Raw genomic sequence first — 19,077 nt, forward strand, 5'->3', positions numbered from 1 at the left:
ACTTTACTTCACTTCTTGATGCTATTCTAAACTGTTTTAAATGTTTACTTGGAGAACATGGGAGTCAAATGCAGTTTCAGGTTCTCCCTGGAGAAGTTCTGGAAGAGAAGTGGCGCATCTCCTCCTTTGAATGTGTGCACTGTTACAATGAAATAGCATAGCTGTCTGTGTAGCACGGTGTGTATCTGTGCAGGAATTATGAATGGTTCTCTTGCTGGGGTAATCCTTTAGGTGCTTGAGTCAAGTATTGGATATCAGAGTCAGGACAGAGGAACTGTGAAATGTAGTGGGCCTGTGTTACACAAAATGTCAAACTACATGATGTAATGGTCCCTTTTAGCTTGAGCCTAAGCATCTGAAGCTTAGCCAGCTGGTGCTTGGCTTTCTATTTGCTAAACAACACTGCTGTCCTGGTAGTTGCATTTGTGTCTTTTCTTTAGAGGCTTGTTAGCAAAGAAAAATTCACCTTGATTAACACAGCATTTAGTTATTTTTTTTCTGAAAACTTGCTCTTCAATTATTTTTCTAACTGTGGCTAATATAGTTTAAATGTAAGTATAGTTAACTTTTTACTAATAAAATTAACTGAAGTTTAACTAATATAGTTTAAATTTAAAGCTGTAAATAAGTAATCAAGCGGAAGAGAGGCTGAACTAAAATTTTATAAAAGCAATAGCTTGACAGTTTTAGGATAACCTTGCTCTATATGGTTTTCAATCTGGAAAAATAATTTCTTACACCCAGAAATTTACTGAAACTTATAATTTTTATTACGTGGTGGGTATATTTTCATTTTACATCTGATCTTTTTAAACTTAGGTGACTAATACTTACATATGATTCTTCCAGTTAATTATGAAGGCATTGTCAGAAACCTCACGGTAAGTGATGTCTTATCTGTTGCTCTAGCTTAATTTCTGCTGACATTTACAGGTATTTTATAGCATTAGCTGTTTGCTGGGCAACTTACAGACTATGTGTACTTTGATTCAGTGACAGGATGAGGGGACATAATCTTATACTGCACCAGGGGAGGTTTAGGTTGAACATCTGGAAGAATTTTTTCCGGTTGACAAAGTGATATTCAGTTGTAGTTGTACTCAGTGATCTCAGAGGTCTTTTTCAACCTAATTGATTTTACGTGTGACCTTTGCTTAACAACAACAACAACAACAACAACAACAACAACAACAACAAAACAACAACAACAACAAGAACAACAAAACTAGTTCCACACAGGGGAAGATGAAATTTGAATAAGGTGACATATGGCTATTGAGTTTGCATTAACTAAAGCTTTGTCTTCATTTCACTATATTGTGTGTTTATTCCAACTGGAGAACTTGTGTATCTGGATCATACTAGCTGAGGGCCACATCAGTGTAAAGCTCAGTTCTATTGCTAGGATACACACAGGATTTTCTTGCTTGTACCTTTTTGATAAACAGCTTTGAGAGAGGATATTGAATTTTTTGGGGAGGGTATCAGGGTATGCAGTGTAATGAATTTGCTTTTTTGCTCCATTCCTGGCTTCTGTTCTCATCCCTGTACCGTTGTCTGTTTGCCTCTCATTTGTACAGACACTGCTGTTGGTGAGAACAATGTTGTTTGTACAGATGACTTCAGTAGTCAAAAGTTCCAATATTAGTAGAGATTTTGTTTTGTGGGTATATTTTTTATTTTTAAAATCATTAATGGATCTTGGTTCATAAAAAAGTTTATTTGTCCCTGTGTGATCAGTCTAAAATCCTTAAATGTTTGTTACCTTCTCTATTACAGAGCTGTAGACTTTTTGCACTGGACAATCTCATATCACTTTTGAAAGTACCATGATGTTCATGTCCTAGTGTAATTCTTTATTAATTCTATGCAGTATGATTTGGTTCTATAGAACTGTAGGCTGTAAGGGAAAAAAAAAAAGCAAGTTTTGTCCATAATGCAGTATTAAATATCTTCTAATAACTATTGAATCCAAATCCAGTCACTATTTGTGATTTAAGTATTCATTCACATGTCTCAGATCTTATGGCTCCAAACCCAGTGGAGTTACATTGTTCTTAGGGGAAGTTATTGCAGACCATTTGCAATTGATGTGCTTTATAAGAACTGTGCGTGACATAAAATATGCATTTCACCAAAATTTCCTTTTGTTTTAATTTAAACATTTCAGTGCATAAAACCAAACCAGCCTTTCAAAGCTTATATGAAACAGCTGCTTCCCAAGCGTTTCCATTATTCCTATAATGACCGAATTGAACCGCTGCACTTTTATTTAGACTCCCAATGGCAGCTTGCTCGGTAAGTTTCAGTTCTCAGTACCCAACTGTATAACACATCATTTACTGTTTTCTGTTCCAAGTGCTTAGAGTTCAGTTATAGCTGTTAGAGTGCGATATTCCTGTTTGTCGTAGCAAAGGGACACTGCAAAGGAACAATGCATGCTTTTTTCTGCAGGTTTTGGTGGCCTGGGGTGGGTTAATTCTAAACTGGCAGCTATTGATATTCTCCCTGCTGGCTATGTAGGTAGTGGCAGGTTAGAAATTAAGGCACTCACTCTGAGATACTTGAGGACATCTTGCCATGCTGTAGGAATTTCCCAAATGAGTCCATGAAAGAGCAGGTAAATAATTTGTAGGTTAAATCAGTCTTGTCAGTCATTGAACTTACTGAGTCCATGGTAGTTAATTACTTTGTGTGTTTTTATTAAATAATTTACAAGTTGCAGAACAGTGGTATCTGTTGCAATGGTATTAATTTTGAACACCTCTGTGATACTTCAGGGCTTCCATCATGGAAGAGTTTTTCAGTGCAATTCTTCAGTAAGTCCTGTTGTGTAACAATGTCATAGACATGTGCAAGTTGTGCAAATGAGGTTTGGGTTAACAGAACTGTGTGTTTACATAGTGTGTATGGACCTAGCACAGGTTGGTTGGTTGTTTTTATTAGACTGTAAAATTCCCATCTAAATGGTCAAAATTAGATTAGTGTTTATTTTTTTAATATTGAGAATATACTTACATAAAGTACTGTGAAGTTGTTACTCAAATGACAGTGAACTGAAAAATCTGTTATTCTGAAATGAAATTTTTTTTCATATGTCATGTGCTTTGACTTTAAATGACTGATAGACACATGAAAATTCCAAAGGGATAACATTTGCAGAAAAAATTACCATTCTGATTTTAAAGGCTTTCTCCTCCCAAGCACTAGACTTCTCATTCCCTATGGACAATCCTTTAAGTGTCTTTAAACAGAGAAGTAAATATGTCATCACTGAATGTACTTTATGCAGATGTGATTTGTGAGTTATATAAACTGTGTTTTTTTAATAGAAAACCACTTGAGATTAAAAACTGCAAAGGTGGATTCCATGGCTCAGACAATCACTTCCCCAATATGCAGGTGAGGTTTAAGCTTATGTTTGCTCTTGTTTTTACTTCCTTCTATTTCCAAATACTGTATTGGCTGGCTATGGAGGTTTTTTTGTTTGTTTGTTTGTTAGATTGATTTAACATCAGTGGTATTATTTCATCTGCAGTTAAAGAAATAAAACATTTATGGGACTGATATTGTGATGTGCTGGATAACCCACAAAAATAAAGAGAGTCTTGAACTTCTCTTTAATGAGAAATGGGAAGAGATCTCAGGGAAACATGAAATCAGATCCTCGGTTTCGTCTAAATTGGGGAAGTCACTTAACCTATCCTCTGTCTTAGTTTCTGCTCTCAATAAAATGAAGGCAAATAGTCTTGATTTCAAAAAGCTGTTTTCAGAATTAAAATCCACAAACCTTTGTGAGGTACTTGGAATATTGCAATGAATATGTGTAAACACTTTTATAAAGAGAAATATGTGTATTACGTGGACTTTGTAGGTCTTCTCAGAAAACTTGTTTTCAATAATCTTGTCTCTTAAAAGCTTTTTCTTTTTCATGTGTTCTAGAATTATATAATGTTGGCATCAAACTGTTTTTTTAAAAAGTCTTATTTTGTATCAATTTACCCTTCCAGGCTTATATTTCTTCCTTGATTTGACAATGGAAAACCTGTTGATAGTGTTTCTAGTACTGAGTTGCAATCAGCAAGCCATGTGATGCCAAATGTGTTCCATTTCTCTCTGCTGCAGTTTGACTGTGTAAATTTTTTCAGTAGATTGACTCTATTCAAACTTTTTTGCCACACTTGGAATTGTCAGTTCATAGCACCCCTAACAAGTCTTAAACCAGATATAATTTATCCTTTCTGTGGCTATCATTATAGCAGCATAACAGTATTTCATACTCTGTAACCAAAACCAACAGAAAGGAGCTAGTGTGTCCCTGCCTCATCTGGTTCAAATTAGGCTGGTTGAGTACATTACTAGCCTGCAGATTCTAGTATCAACAGTTGCAAAATAATGCCCTGTGTTATGCTTTAATCTCAAAAAAGGGAGTTAAGAGTTGAGTTTTAGCCTCTGTTTTTTACCACACAGCTATGAATTCTGAGACAATTGCATTGTTTGCAAAGAGGTTGGAGATTTTTTTGAGGGACGTGCTATACAGTGTAAAATATCCATCACTCATTCAGTATCTATATTCCACAGATGTGTGCAATGTGTTTATCCTCATTAAAAATAAGCTGAAGTTTTAAACAGAAGTTTTAAAACAATGTTTTCGGCAGCAGCTGAGCTTAAGCATTTGTTGCCCTTGCCTCTTTGTTCATGCAGCAAACCCTGCAGTATGCAGATGTAACATTTGTGTGGCTGCAGTGTCAAGTAGGTTGGGGAATTGAACCAGAAGGAAAAGAGCTAGCAAGGAAAAAAAAAAAAAAAAAAAAAAAGAAAGATTTTTGAGCTGGCAACATTCCTGGATCAGGTCCAGCACAGCTCGGGAAGTGGTGCAGGAAGGAAGAACAGCTGCAAACCAGACGTGGAAGCCTACGATCCTACCATTGCCTAAACCACTTAAAGCACAGCTACCAACAGATGGTTTTATAGCCCCAAGTTAAAAGCTTCCAAATTGTTTACATGATGTGATATGTGATGGTTACTTTGGATCAACATTTCCATTAAATATTTTAAAGCATTTAAGAAAATACATTTTAATTTCTTCAAAAGCAGACGTCATAAATGGCTAAAAGCAACAATGAGGCAGAATTGGGTTTCCTAGTACTCTTCTACTACTTTTAAAAATTATTCTTATACATCTACTTTTTTTTTTAAGAACAACATATGCTTTTGACTTGATACATACTATGTTGGCAAAAAGATAAAGATTCCAAGATTAAGTTCTTGGGAGAAAATGCTCTCTGAGTATAAAGATAATTTTAATTTCAATTTGTCTTAAACAGAATTCCACTATATTTTTCTCTGTAAATCCTAGGCTATCTTTATTGGTTTTGGACCAGGATTCAAGTTTGGTACTCAAGTTGATCCATTTGAAAACATTGAAGTATATAATTTAATGTGTGGTAAGTACAATGGGTGGGGGTCAGTTTTGTTCAGTAAAATATAATGTCTTTTGGGCATTGTAAATCTTCTAATAACAAATTGTTAAATGTCCTCACAAACTCATCCTTAAGAGTTGCTGCTGATTATCACACATCAGTTTTTCTGTTTTAACTAGTCATCTCTAAATGACTAGGATCTACTGGTCTGGCTACCTTGTATATCTCTTTTTCACTGGTTACGCTGGAAAAGCTCTGGCTTTTCCAGAGCTGGTGGTGCTTTGACCAACCACTACTAAAAATGGCTACTTCACAATCTCTCTACCATCATGAAAGGAAGCTTCTTTTCCCTCCTCTTTCAATCACAATGTTACTGTGACTCCTTATTCCTGTGTCTGTTCTTCATTCTGTATTTCCTGGTTTCTCTAAAAGTCTGTCACTAGAGCACTTTCTACTTATTTATTCCCCTTGAGGTCCTCACCTGTTTTCCATTGTTTCCTGCCTACTTCCCTCTCTGGTTAGAACCTATACTGCTTCTAAATAAAATTTTGGCTTAATATAATGTAACTGTATTTTCTTTAAAATTACATTAATCTTAGATGATGCATATCTTGTGTGGGCATAATGCGAATGACACAGCATGTTAAAAAATTGTCATCAGGTGTTGATAATTTTTTTGAGAGAAATGGAGAGGTAGTGAATGTACAACTCCACCAATTCCCCATATTTCATCCTGGGAGTCGTGAGAAGAAAAGCATACTAAAGATTTTGATCCAGAAAATACTTGAGTACAATGCTTGAGGTTGGTGGCTGTATTCACATGACATGCTCAACCTTACATGAAGACTGGTACCATATTGGACACCAGCTAAGAACCTGTATGGTCCCTTTTAAAGAGGTTACATTGCTTTTCTTTTTGGGTGTTATGAGCAGCAAGCAGGGAAGCTTTGACTCATCCATACTTGTAAGCACAATATAAACAGCTGCGTATTACAATCTTTCTCCCCCTGATGATATCACTTAAATTCTTTCATAGATTTGCTTGGTGTGAAGCCAGCCCCAAACAATGGAACTCATGGACGCCTCAACCATCTATTAAAGCACCCTGTTTACACCCCCCACCATCCCAAAGAAACAAGTCATCCTTCTGCATGCTCTGTGGTGGGAGAAAGAGCCTTTTCAGTGAGCCTTGGCTGCTCCTGCAGGGCAGGGGTAAGCACTGAAATGGTTAGTGGAGGCAGAAGTCTGTGCTGTATTTAAAAAGTGAAACTTTGCATTCTCCAGATAGTTTTACAGTTCCTTACTATTGGTTTCAAAATCAACTCTTACTTGAGGTTAGTGAGTGCTATCCTGTATTTGTGTATTAATTTTTTGCAGATTGCTTATGTTAAGTTACATTAATCAATGAAGAGCCTGGAAAAACCTCACAGAAGCTTGATGGGGAAAGCATTCAGTTCTTGGCTTGCCTCAGTTATGTTGTTCTGTGAATATTGTGTTTGGGCTGTGATTTTCAAGCCTGTAGACTTGCTTGTGGCAAAACCAATTTGTTACTGGAAATCCCCTGTAGTTCCTCTCCAGTACATGTCAGTGAGTTCTGTGTATACATAACTTGCAAGACAGAAGTTACATTTAAGTGTGGTACCGACTCATAAGGTGCTTTGTAGTATCTCACTGCTTTTCTTTTATAATTATAGGGCTTGCCAATAAGGGATTTTCATCAACGTTTAAATCTTACTGAAATAGAAGGTAAGAATTTCAGATAATTATATAAAATTAAAAAGCTAACAACAACAACAAATTGTTAGTCATCAAACATGTTATGTTTTTAAACTTCTGAACAACTCTCAAGTAAATGATGTGGAAAATTCTTTTCAATACTTGCTGGAGCTATAGTCCTGCCTGGAGAATTTGTGGATGCCTCGCCCCTGGAAGTGTTAAAGGCTAGGTTGGATGGAGCTTTGAACAACCTGGTCTAGTGGAAGATGTCTCTGCTCTTGACAGGGTGGTTGAAACTAGATAGTCTTTTTGGTCTCTTACAGCCCATACCATTCTATGATTCTCATGTTTTTGAATACAGTCTTCCTGAACCATTTGTTCTCAGGTAAATGTGTATCCTTATACGTGTGTCTTTATGGCATATGTGTTATCTGTTACTTTTGACTTCTCTAGTACTGAAGTAATGAGCATTCCAGAATGGGAAGCAAGAGTGTTGTATGGGGACATACCTGATAACAAATCAATACAAATAATGATACCCATAATGGCAGCATACTTTTAGTGAGGCATGAAGAGTATTTTACATGTTTGTTATGTGGCCTTGAGTTGTTACTTCTTTTACTTATACTTTATTTCCATTCATTGGACATGCATGTGCCATGTTTAAGCTACAGTTTGCAAGGCTGTAGATGTGCTCATGAGTCATAAAAAAAAAGAAACTATTTTGAGCAGGAAACAGGTAAAAATAGTAAAGTAAATTTTGAAAACTGTAAGGCAAAATGGAACCTAGTCCCAGATGTTAATGCCTTAATGGATGATATCAAGAAGATTAGGGTGTCAGGAATAGGCTGATAGAGACCTTGCGGTGTGTATGTGTGTGTGTGTATCCATGAAACCTCAGGGATTTTATGCAAATAAGCTACGTTTGGCAACACCCCTCTATAGCTCACTATTGTTAAGAACTGGACATAAATGCCAGTTACTGGCAGGGTCCAGTGTTTGCTGCTTATCCAGAGCTAATTCAAGGCTTCTGTTGATTTGTGTAGTTTGTCCTGAAACAAAGAGTGGATAGAGCTTTCTTGAATCTTTTCCACTAATGACAGGTCATAATTTTAAAACATGTCCCAGAACCCTTTTAAAGTCTTCCAGTATTGTAATGCTCATGAAAGCAGCAAAATCAAATCCACTTAGAATGACATGATGTGTTTTCTCCAAAGTGGGCCAGGGGTTTTGCTGAAACAGACTCTGAGTATTCCTGAGGGCTTTGCTTAACCTGGCTTTGAAGAAATTTGACAAGGCCAGACACAATAGCATATTTCAGTTCTCTTTTGTAGAAATAGGAACTTAAAGCTCTAAACCTACATTTTTGAAGCAGTAGGATTTTGTCTTGAATTATCAGTGAGACCTGGCATAGCACTGTTTTAACAGTAATAATTTCATTATTAATTGTATTGATTAAGAACTAATTACATATTAAAGCATTTCACAGATGAAATTATTATAGTAACCAGCCCAGAAGTGCCTTAAGACTGTATACAGTTCATTAGTTACTTCAGTTTGCATGTTCTCTCATTGATTGTCATAACTTGACAGTCTGTAAGGACAAAAAATTGTAACTGCATCTTTACTTCTGTAAAAAAATATGAATTGTTTTTCCCTTATGGGTGAAGAAATAACTGTCGTAATCTTCACTTTTCTTTCATGCTGTGGAATTACTGTAGAAAAAGCCCTGCAAATTCATTGCTCAATTTCTTTCCTAATTTAATACATTTGCCTTAAAACTGTATAATTATTTGTGGATGGTAGGGATGTATTTAATGGAAGATATACTTTGACACCTTCTTTATAATTTTAGTCATGTAATGATTGAAAATACTTGAATTTTCAAAGGCAAAGTAGTGAGTCCTTGCACAGCTGAAAATCCAGTCCAATACTTCATTGTATTGTTTATTTAGATCTCTGTGTTGCTTAGTATTTTAAATGCATTTTTACATACAACTACGTGGTTTCTACTGAAATAGTAATTTCAAATCACCAGATTGGTTTCTCTCACATATAAATGTTACATAAAAGCAGATCCTACATTTTTAAATTGAAACACAAAGTAAACAAAGACTTTAACTTTCCAACTTAAATTTATCTCCTGTTTCTAGAGGCAAAAGGTTTTGGTTCGAATATAAGGTACATTTGTACATAAGCTACATTTGTATAAATTTTGTAGTATAAGTTTAAATAATTTCTTTTTACTGGCTTCAAGACTTAATTTATTATCTAGTATAGAAACTATGCCCTTGATATAATGATGAATTTTTTTTGTCCCATTCCTGTGACTTCTATTTGCTCGGCAATTGAAAATTAAGGCAGCCTTAGGTGTATAAAAGAGGAGGATACTTAACAACCAGTATTAATTGAAAAGCAATAAGCACTATTTCTGTTGCAGTTGAGAAGACAGAGGAACTTAATTTACCCTATGGGCGGCCCAGGGTTCTGCAGAAAAAACATAATTACTGCCTCCTTTACCATTACCGCTACGTGAGCGGGTACAGCAGGGACTACCGGATGTCTCTGTGGAGCGCGTACACTGTTGGCAGAGATGTAAGTATAAGAAGAAATATTAGAAGCAACCTTGAAAAGTAAAAATCTAGAGTGTCAGTTATTCCTGAAGGCTTCTTATGTCTGCTCATGGTAAGAGTCACCATGGTGGTGGAGTCACCATCCACAGAGGTGTTCAGGAAAGGATAGGATTTAGCACTTAGTGCCATGGTCTAGTTGATGATCAGTCAAAGACTGGACTCAGTTATCTTAGAGGTCTTTTTCCAGCTGAAATGAGTCTGTGATATTATCTCCCAGGGAACTAAGTTGAACCACATAAGATATAAAATGAAAATTTATGTGAGGTTTGCTATGCTAATAAGGATTGGCTTTGACTCTTGCATTTCTCAGATTGGAACAGTTTGCCTCCAGATCCATCAGGAAGTGAAGAGTCCACCGCTATTGATATAAAACCCCTAGGAGACTGCACTGATAGCATAGGTCTGCTACAGCAGCCTGTCAGTGCTGTCCTTAAAAACTGGCCTCAGTGTGGGTTTCATAGTCTCAATGTGGCAAGATCCTTTTGAAAAAGTAAGGACCATCTTGAGCTGTACATGCCCTGGTATGTTCCTTCTCTCAGATTATAATCCTAATTGGGGAAAAAAAAGAGATCAGTGGAAATAAAAGCTGGTCTTTGTGGTCCTGAACCTGTGCTTAAGATACACATGTTCAGAGTAGAGTTGATCTGATGAATGAAAGTTTTTTCAAGTTGGCCTTTCCCATTCAGAGAAAATTTAGAATCCAGATCATGCTTAAAAGGAATTAGGATAGTAGAGAACACTTTTAAATTTGATTATCTGGTATTCATTGGTTTTAAATAATGACTGTTATAATTAAATTTAACTAAACTTTGGCAAGATTTACTTGATCCTAAATGTTTTGAAAGTAGTGGGATGAAGCAACCAGTTTCTCTAACAAGTGGCTCACACATCCAGCTGTCAATTATGTGAGTCTGTCTATCTGTCAGTAAATCAGGTCTTTTATGGGGACCTCTAGAGTCTCTTTTAGAAGATGCTATACTTGACTAAAATGCTGCAGTTCTGTTCACTTTATTTCCAAGGTATATGAAGTGGATCGGAGGGCTTGTTTTCCACTGACATAAGGGGAACAATTCTTGCATCTTAGTTAAGCCCTTCACACTCTTAAAGGCAGCTGCAGCTAAATATTTAAAGTTCTACAGTCCCTCATACCAAGAGAATTATTTTAAGTCAGCTTTCACAATGATACTTTCTTCTTGTTCAATAGGACAAATGGGTTTCTTCTACAGGAGCTGCCTCCAACTGTTTACACAAAGATGCTCGTATTTCACAGAATCATAACCAGACCTGTTTGTTTTACAACAATCATCCTCATCTAACTTATGGATTTCTTGCTCCTCCAAGTAAGTACTTTGTCTTCATTGTATAGCATGTCTGATTCACATGAATTGTAATGCAGCAGGTGTAGTCTTTTGTAGGTATTCTTGATACCTAATTAGAATGTGAAGCAGTAATTGCTGAATTGTTGCAGTTCACTTCAGCATATGGGAAAGGAAAGCATTTTAGATGCTTCAGCAGTTGGTGAGTTGTCCAAGGTCACTTAATACTTCCCAGAAGTTTTGACACTTACCATGCTTCTAAAGTGGCATCTCACAGAAGAAACTGGGAGGGACATGTAGACATTGAGTAAAGTCCAGCAAGCTGGTAAAATGCAAATTCACTCTGTATACTTGGATAAATTGTTTGTGAACTGTTGCTGACCTGATATGGAAGTATTTTTATTGACTCTACTGTATTGAATATCAAGTAGTAGGTTATTTAAACACCCACTTCAAACACAGTTTGCAAAGGTTCAACAGAATCCTATATTTAAGCCTAGATTCTGCAGTCAGGGAAAGTTGGCCTGACACTCGTGAATTTTATTTCTGTCCCCACAGTTCAGAAGCCTGTCCTGATATTTTTAAATCTCATTAAATTTGCCAACTGTATATCTGACAAGTATAATTGCTGCTGCTATTAAGATGATTTACTTTAGGTGGAATCCAGCAGGTACTGAAAGTCAGCACTTACACCCACATCGGTTTTGGAAAATGAAGTTAGGTCAGCTCCATTTCAATGTTATTACACTGATCACTAAAAGCATGAAAATGCAAGTTTAAAGTAACAAATCCATGTAATTAATTGCCCTTTTTTTTGTTTCAGATTTTATGATAGATGCAAAGAAACCTCACTACGATGCCTTGCTTACCAGCAACATTGTGCCAATGTATCCTGCATTTAAAGGTATTTTATTTTATGTCCATAGTTGAATAGAAGACTGCTGGTATTGTGCTGGCTTCCAAACTGTGCAAATGACCCCTGGTTCCCAGGAGAGATGGAATATGAGATGGTTTGCTGAGAAAAAATATGCATATTCCTGGTGAAAAAGAAGGATAACTGTGGTACTTCTCCTGGAAAAAAAGAGATATCCTGTTTTGTAATGGAATACTGTTCAGTTCTTAATTGTAATTTAAAATATTATAATGGTTAGATATGTCAAAACATGGTGCAGTGAATGCTGCTGCCCAGTTGTATGCAAACTTTGTCAACAGCAAACACCTGTAGGATTTATTTTCCTAGCTTATCATCTCTGTCTATATTCTACTGTGTTTCAGTGTTATGGAACTACTTCCATCAACATCTGCTGCCTGAATATGCTGCAGCCAGGAATGGAGTCAATGTAGTCAGTGGTCCTGTGTTTGATTATGACTCTGATGGGCTGTATGATACCCCAGAAAAGTTGAAAAGGTGAGAACCTTTCACATTCTAATCCTTTGTTTCTTTCCTCCAATACTGATCTGTTAGTAATTATTATACTTCTTCAGAAAGACATGCAAAAGGTCTTAAGCAGAAAAGTAAGTTCAGAAAGCAGAAAGGAGCATGAAGAGAAAAATGCACCTTCAAAATGTGTCATCCTAAAACTGAAGGTGGAGTTTAAGAGAAGCTGTTGCATGGGAGTGATGTCTACCAGCCTGAAAACTTAGAACATTGCCATTGCCTCAAGGAGAGGACAAGGCAAGGGCTTATCCCTGGTGGCATGGTTGATATTTCCTGAGCTGGCAGTGTTCTACTACAAGTTGTGGGTTACACCAGTTAGCAGAATTGGCTCAAGCTAGCAGGAAGAGAGGTTCCTGGACTCAGGCTGAACTCTTCATCGCCTCTGGAGTTTTACACATTTTTATGGCAAATCAATTTGTTATACCTCATCAAACTTGTTATTTCGCCTACAAGCCAAACTTGGTTTTCAAAAATAGTAATCTGTAATTTTCCTTCCAGACCTAAGCTTTCTTTGGAAAAAATAGGTGAATTGAAAAAGTTGAATATAGCTGAATGTTTTATTTGATCTTCGTGCAAGTATGATTTGGTGGATTTACAGAAAGATCTTTTGTATTTCAGATACCCTGGTAATTCAGAAGTTCCAGTTCCAACCCACTTCTTCATTGTGCTGACTAGCTGTAAAAATACTTCTGAAACTCCCCTAGAGTGTGAAGGGTCTCTAGACGCCTTATCTTTCATTGTACCTCACAGAGAAGACAACAGTGAAAGCTGTGCAGTAAGTAGTCTCTTTGGCCCCCATAAACATCTGAAGTCAGGCTGGAACTTGTCTTGTTGGATATCAGTGATTAACTGGTTAAAGCCTGTGAAAATGGTACAGTCTACATGCTCATTTTGAGAGAGAAGACAATATTTTTTGTCTTCTATTTATGTCAAAGTCTGTGAATATGATCAAATGGGAAAAGAGCTAGTAGAGTGGGGTCAGAGTATGCAGAGAGCATCAATGTGATTCATACAGAGACTTCTGTAATGCAGCTATTCAGTCAACAGCTGAGAAGGATGAAGAGCTTCTAAGAGGAGCCACCCATAACAAAAGGTCAGTGCTAAGGCCAAATGCATTCCCAGGAGAAGACACAGATGTTCCTGAAGAGCACTAGTTGCTTCTAGTTCAGGTACCTTGGCATTTTGGTGAGAAAACACATAACTACACTCCATATACACCAGAAAAAAAGTGTGGAAAGTGTGTAGACCAATCCTGCAGCAAGGAATTAAGAGTCAGACACAGCTCTCAGAAATATTTTTATCATGCTGATGGTAGATAAATGCTGGACCTAACTTGCCATTCCCCAATATCACCATCTGGTGCAGCTACAGGTTTTGTATACTTGAGGAGCTAACAGCAAGAACTCTATTCAGACAAGATTCTAACTATGTATAATCCTTGCACACTCTGTTTGTTAGATGCTTGCCAAGAATTATTGATTTCTGCCTTTATAAAACATCAAAATGACTTTTTTTAGTAGATTAAATGCGTCTCACGAGAAAAAAAAAAAAGTTACAGCCCCTTTTTGTTTTTCCTTCTCTGTCCCAATAGGATGGCAAGTCTGAGTCCATGTGGGTTGAAGAGAGAATGAAGTTTCATACAGCTCGGATCAGAGATATAGAATTAATTACTGGACTCAGCTTCTATCAAGACAGAAAACAGCCAATATCAGACATTTTACAGTTAAAAACATATTTACCAACTTTTGAGACAGTCTGATTTTTCCTATGGAATGTTGTTATTCATGTCACAACTGATTTGTAAATAGACTTTTTTTAATTAACAAAACTTTTTTTTTTTTTAAATAAGCTGGAACTTATATTGAGAACTCTTGACCAAATTGCCAGTAGAGAGGAGAGTGGGTGCCATATTTGTATCTCAGGGACTCCTGATGGACTATGCTTGTGACACAGGATGGCAGCAGCCACTTGGATGTGGTGGAACCATGTCCGTTATTATGCTAACACCATTTGGTCATCATAGTCATAGACATGAACACAAATGTTGTCTTGGATATGCGCTGGAGAGGGAGAATTTTATAAAGCATGGTTTATGATCAGTATTCTACTTTAAAAATGCAGACAATTAGCAAATACAGTTCTGGGAAAGAACTACATTCTTGGTGACCCTTGAAATCTAAACAACAACACTCTTCTCACTCCAGTTTTCCTTGAAGTGTGAATTGCACCCTGAGCTTTGGGTGTCATAAAACAATGCAGTGTTATGGTGCAAGAAGCTATACTGGGGTCAGTAGGACTGGTAAAACCTTCCCCCACAAGGAAGAGACGCTTGGCTACAGGAGTGCCGTGGGCTGGGAAGACTTGGCATGTTCCTGCCCTCTGATAGCTCCAACACCGACAGAGAATTATATGCACAGTTTGTATGTTATTCATGCATCCTTGGAACGGGTGGGTGTAGGATGCATCAAGTCACCTGTGAATGAGAAGAAATTATGTCAGGAATATGTCTGAGCTCCCAGAAGTAATTATCTTACTTCAAGCTAAACTTAGATTTGATGAAAAATTTTGTTTTATTGAAGTAAAGATGTGTTTCTCTGTTTGGTAGGTGTTCTTGTCAGCTGTGGTTTTGAAATCCCATTTTTGAATGCAGATGCTGTCAGAGATGCAAATTCTGAAGAAGCATGTAATGGCCTTTCTTGGAAACTTTCAGGCTACACAAACAGCTGCTACAGGCACTCAGGAGTGTAGGAACTCCCTCCTTTTCCAGTACACATATTATCACCTTTGTAATTCTCCCACTCGCTAAAGCTGATGACCCAAAATTGGCTCTGTTATGTATAAAATTTGGCATAGCCAATTTCACATTTATGGTCTTCTCATTTAAAAAGGAGAAAATATATCACGCACAAATATGTCAGAAGAATGAAGAGCCTGTAACTGAGCAGAGAGGCATTTGACCTTATAGCTTGACCAGGACATGTTGAAGGCTGGATTCAGAGCCTGCTGAAGTCAGAGGAAGGTTTTCCATTAACTTCAGTTTGAGTGGGCTGAAGTTCTGGGACCATTTTTTCTTTTAACCAAACGTATTTTCTTGATCTTAGGTTACAAGCATGAATTTTTTTTGTTCTCAAGTAGTTTCACTGTGTGAAATCTAAATGTGTTGTAGCAACCTCACATTACGATAGGACTGTGACAGCATTATTCAGTGTAACTGCTTTGTAATTTTGCCTGTGACCAATAAACCCATCAGAAGTACTATGCTGTTTGTGATCTTTTCTGTACCAAATGCTACCAACTGGTGTGGTTGTAGAGCACAATTTCACTTTAGAATTGGAGGATAGGAGTTACTTCATTTTTTGCTCCATGAATTGAAGATAATTTCTCCAGCTGTAATGTTAATTACATTTATTATTAGGAGAGGAAGGTAGGGAGAAAGATAGTCAAGATATTAAGGTGGTTTTTTTGTTCTTCTTGTTGTTGTTTTTTTTTTTTTTTACAACTAGTACTGTCTCCTGAATACAAATAGATATGTTGACATCTTAAGGTGGTGCCAGTTTCCATTAACAGGCAGGGCCAGCCTAGTTCCTGGATAAAAATGGAACCAGTGTGTCTTCAAGCATGTAGGTTCTGGTTTGACCTTTGATTTTGGAATGGAGAGCAGTTGTGAAAGCTATTATGGTCATCAAGACAGGGCAGGAGCTAAGTGGGGTTTGGGATGTGTCTTTGCCAGAAATCGACAAGTCAAATTGACAATGAAGAGAGTTATTATCATTTAATGTTATTGTAAATATTTCTGCTAATTTAATTTCTTCTTTGATTTTTAAAGATATTGTAATGGTGGTGTCAAAGCATATGAATAAATGCTGGTGCTAGTCCTGGTGTCCTGGGGTTAGTGCTACCCCAGGATGACAGACACTTGGTTGTCTTTTTGAAGTCTGATGGGATCCAAGGAGCATCGTACTGTCACCAGCAAACTCCGTTCAGAAAAACTTGACAGCTTCTTCCACCTGGATGTAAAAGTTTTTTGTTTCAGCTGGTGTATGGTATCAGAGCTTGTCCTGGTTCCATGGACAGGGTTAATTTTTGTAGTAGCCAGGAGAGGCATGGCCAGGACCATGAGGTTATTCCGTAGCACCTCACACCACACACAGGGTGGAAGGAAGGTTGTTTCCTTCCTGCTGCCTGGTGGTGGGGAGCACTCACCTGCAAATCACTCACCTGTCTTCTGCAGTCTGTTACTAATACTGTTGTTGTTACTGTTTGTTTTCTTATCTTGTTGTTTCCAGAAATTTGTTCTTATCTCAACCTGCAATCTTTACCGTTTTTGCCTCTAATTCTCCTCTCCATCCTGCTGCAGGGATAAGGGGAGAGAGGAGAGAATTGGGGAATGAGCAAGTGTGCATGTGGTCTGGAGTGTTTCATTGGGGACACTAAATTGGGGAATACCATTCCTAAACCATGACAGAGTTCCACTAAGCATTTTCAGCAGGTAAAACTGAAATGTGACGTGTGACATGGCTGCCAGTAGTACTCAATATAACTGCTTAGTTGCTGTATGTGGCCTTCTTCCAAGTGAAAAAGGCAGAGGAAGAGCAGACTTCAGCTCACTGGTCTGCATGTGCCTAGGAATGAAACATGTCACAAGATGAGTTGTGCCTTGAGAGGTCTTTAGGTGGTACAGACTTGTTTCACTGGTTGCTACTGTCAGTAACTGACAGGTAATTTTCTTGACTAATATGTTATTTTCTTGACTAATATGTTTCTTGCTCTTATTGACCTCAGAATCTGCCATGTTTAAAGAAAAGAAAGCAATCTAACTGTCTCTATTTTCAGACAGGACTGTTCTTGTAAACCTCTTCTCAACACAGCCTGAATACACTAAACCACTGTGTCCAGCCTAGTGCACAACAGCTGTCTGCTAAAAGCACCTGCCAGAGGCTGCCCTGTGCCATCCGGCGAGTGGGTGGCCTGGGCTCCTGCCTTGCCTTTGAGGAGATTCAAAGTACAAAATTATCCCTTTAAATACAAGGTTATAAACCATACTCAGCAAGCTGGGAGGAGCTACCCATCTGCTGCATGGGAGGGCACCCACTTTTCCAGGAAAATGAGATTCATGGGGACCAGAAATCAGAAAGAAATATAAAAGGAAGCCTCAATCTGATTCTGTGGTTAGGATGCTAATCTAAGAGGCAAAGATCTCATTTTTGACCTCCCTCCTTTTAAAGTCTGCTGCAAAGCTCAAGCTTGTTGCTGAGGAGGTACCTGTACCAGAGTTGTCCAGTGTACCACTCCAGAGTGGATGCTCAGGAATAAGAGCACTGTGAGGAACTTCTAGTGCTGCAGGGTCACAGGGCAGCTGCTGTAACACTCTGTGCCCACAGCAGCACCACTAATGAGCTCAGGAAACCAGCCCAGGGCTCATGGTGAGCTCTATATTCAGCACTTTTACTGCTGGGCTGTGGTAAACTGTTTTTGCTCTTCTGAGGAGTTCAGGGGCAGAGTCAATAAGAGTCCAGCAACCTATTAAAGCATAAGTTGCCAAATATTTGTGTTTGTTTGCCAGCAGCAGCAACATCTACTCACCCTCGCATACCTTGAGGCAATGTCAGGAGGTGTTGGAGCACCATGCTGAGGTGGCTTGTGTACCATGCATGGTATGTCTACCATAGCTCAGGAACCTCTATATTACAGGAAACCAGTCCAGGTTTGGCATCCTGTGACTCAGACTCCCTGGAAAGGAGTTGAGTCCTTTGCTGAACCACTGTGAGTCATCACACTAGGCTTGAGCCTCAGGAAAGGCTGCTATGGAGACCATGGACAAACTTGGAATAATTATGGAAGCCTGGAAACAGATTTTAGAGGATACCATTGCAAATTATTGTATTCCTCCTCAGCCACAACATGTGTCAAATTTATGTTGCCATTTATTGCATGTTTAGTTCTTCCTATTTTTAATTTACTGAAATAAAACAAAAATGAGATTAAAGAGTTTTGAATCACCCCAAAACTCCAGACTGATTTCCTGATCAGAAGACAGCAGAATTTCATTTTGATCATATCCACAGGGCACATAGGCATGGCTGACAGTCATAGAATCAGAATCAGTCTGGTTGGATAAGACCTCTAAGATCATCAAGTTAACCCAGCACTGCCAAGTCCAGCATGAAAGCATGTCACTAAATGCCACATCTACACGTCTTCCAAATTCTTCCAAGGACAGTAGCCACTTCTCTGGGCAGCCTATTCTGGTGCTTCACAAATCTTTCAGTGAGGAAATTTTTTGAATACCCGAAGTAAAACACCCTGGTGCAACTTCATGCTTCATGTTTTCCTCTCATCCTTTCCCTTGTTATCTGGGGGGAAAGGCTGACCCCCATGTGGCTACACCCTCCTTTCAGGCAGTGTAGAGTGATAAGGTCTCTCCTGAGCCTCCTTTTCTTCAGGTTAAACAGCCCCAGCTCACTCAGCCACTCCTCACAGGACTTGAGCTCCAGACCCTTCACCAGCTTTGTTGCCCTTCTCTAAACTCTTGCATTTCAGTGTCTTTCTTG

The 19,077-nt window shown here is 38.0% G+C and overlaps 1 protein-coding gene across 2 annotated transcripts in view; it reads left to right on the forward strand.

Annotated features, from left to right (window-relative positions):
• Positions 1 to 15,781, forward strand: part of ENPP1 (ectonucleotide pyrophosphatase/phosphodiesterase 1) — a 50,011-nt gene extending 34,230 nt beyond the window's left edge. The window contains exons 14-25 of one of the 2 annotated variants that reach the window (XM_085575181.1): positions 850 to 881; positions 2,171 to 2,298; positions 3,333 to 3,402; positions 5,360 to 5,447; positions 6,460 to 6,650; positions 7,118 to 7,169; positions 9,580 to 9,734; positions 10,977 to 11,112; positions 11,912 to 11,992; positions 12,364 to 12,496; positions 13,145 to 13,301; positions 14,118 to 15,781. In XM_085575181.1, the coding sequence (XP_085431307.1) occupies positions 850 to 881; positions 2,171 to 2,298; positions 3,333 to 3,402; positions 5,360 to 5,447; positions 6,460 to 6,650; positions 7,118 to 7,169; positions 9,580 to 9,734; positions 10,977 to 11,112; positions 11,912 to 11,992; positions 12,364 to 12,496; positions 13,145 to 13,301; positions 14,118 to 14,285 (1,391 nt within the window). In that variant the 3' untranslated portion in view covers positions 14,286 to 15,781. The remainder of the gene's footprint in view (positions 1 to 849; positions 882 to 2,170; positions 2,299 to 3,332; positions 3,403 to 5,359; positions 5,448 to 6,459; positions 6,651 to 7,117; positions 7,170 to 9,579; positions 9,735 to 10,976; positions 11,113 to 11,911; positions 11,993 to 12,363; positions 12,497 to 13,144; positions 13,302 to 14,117) is intronic. The other variant, XM_021540693.3, reaches the window with a different exon arrangement.
• The last annotated feature ends 3,296 nt before the right edge of the window (positions 15,782 to 19,077 follow it).

Source organism: Lonchura striata, chromosome 3 (assembly GCF_050655825.1).
Source record: "Lonchura striata isolate lonStrDom1 chromosome 3, ASM5065582v1, whole genome shotgun sequence".
NCBI classification, from domain to species: Eukaryota; Metazoa; Chordata; class Aves; order Passeriformes; family Estrildidae; genus Lonchura; species Lonchura striata.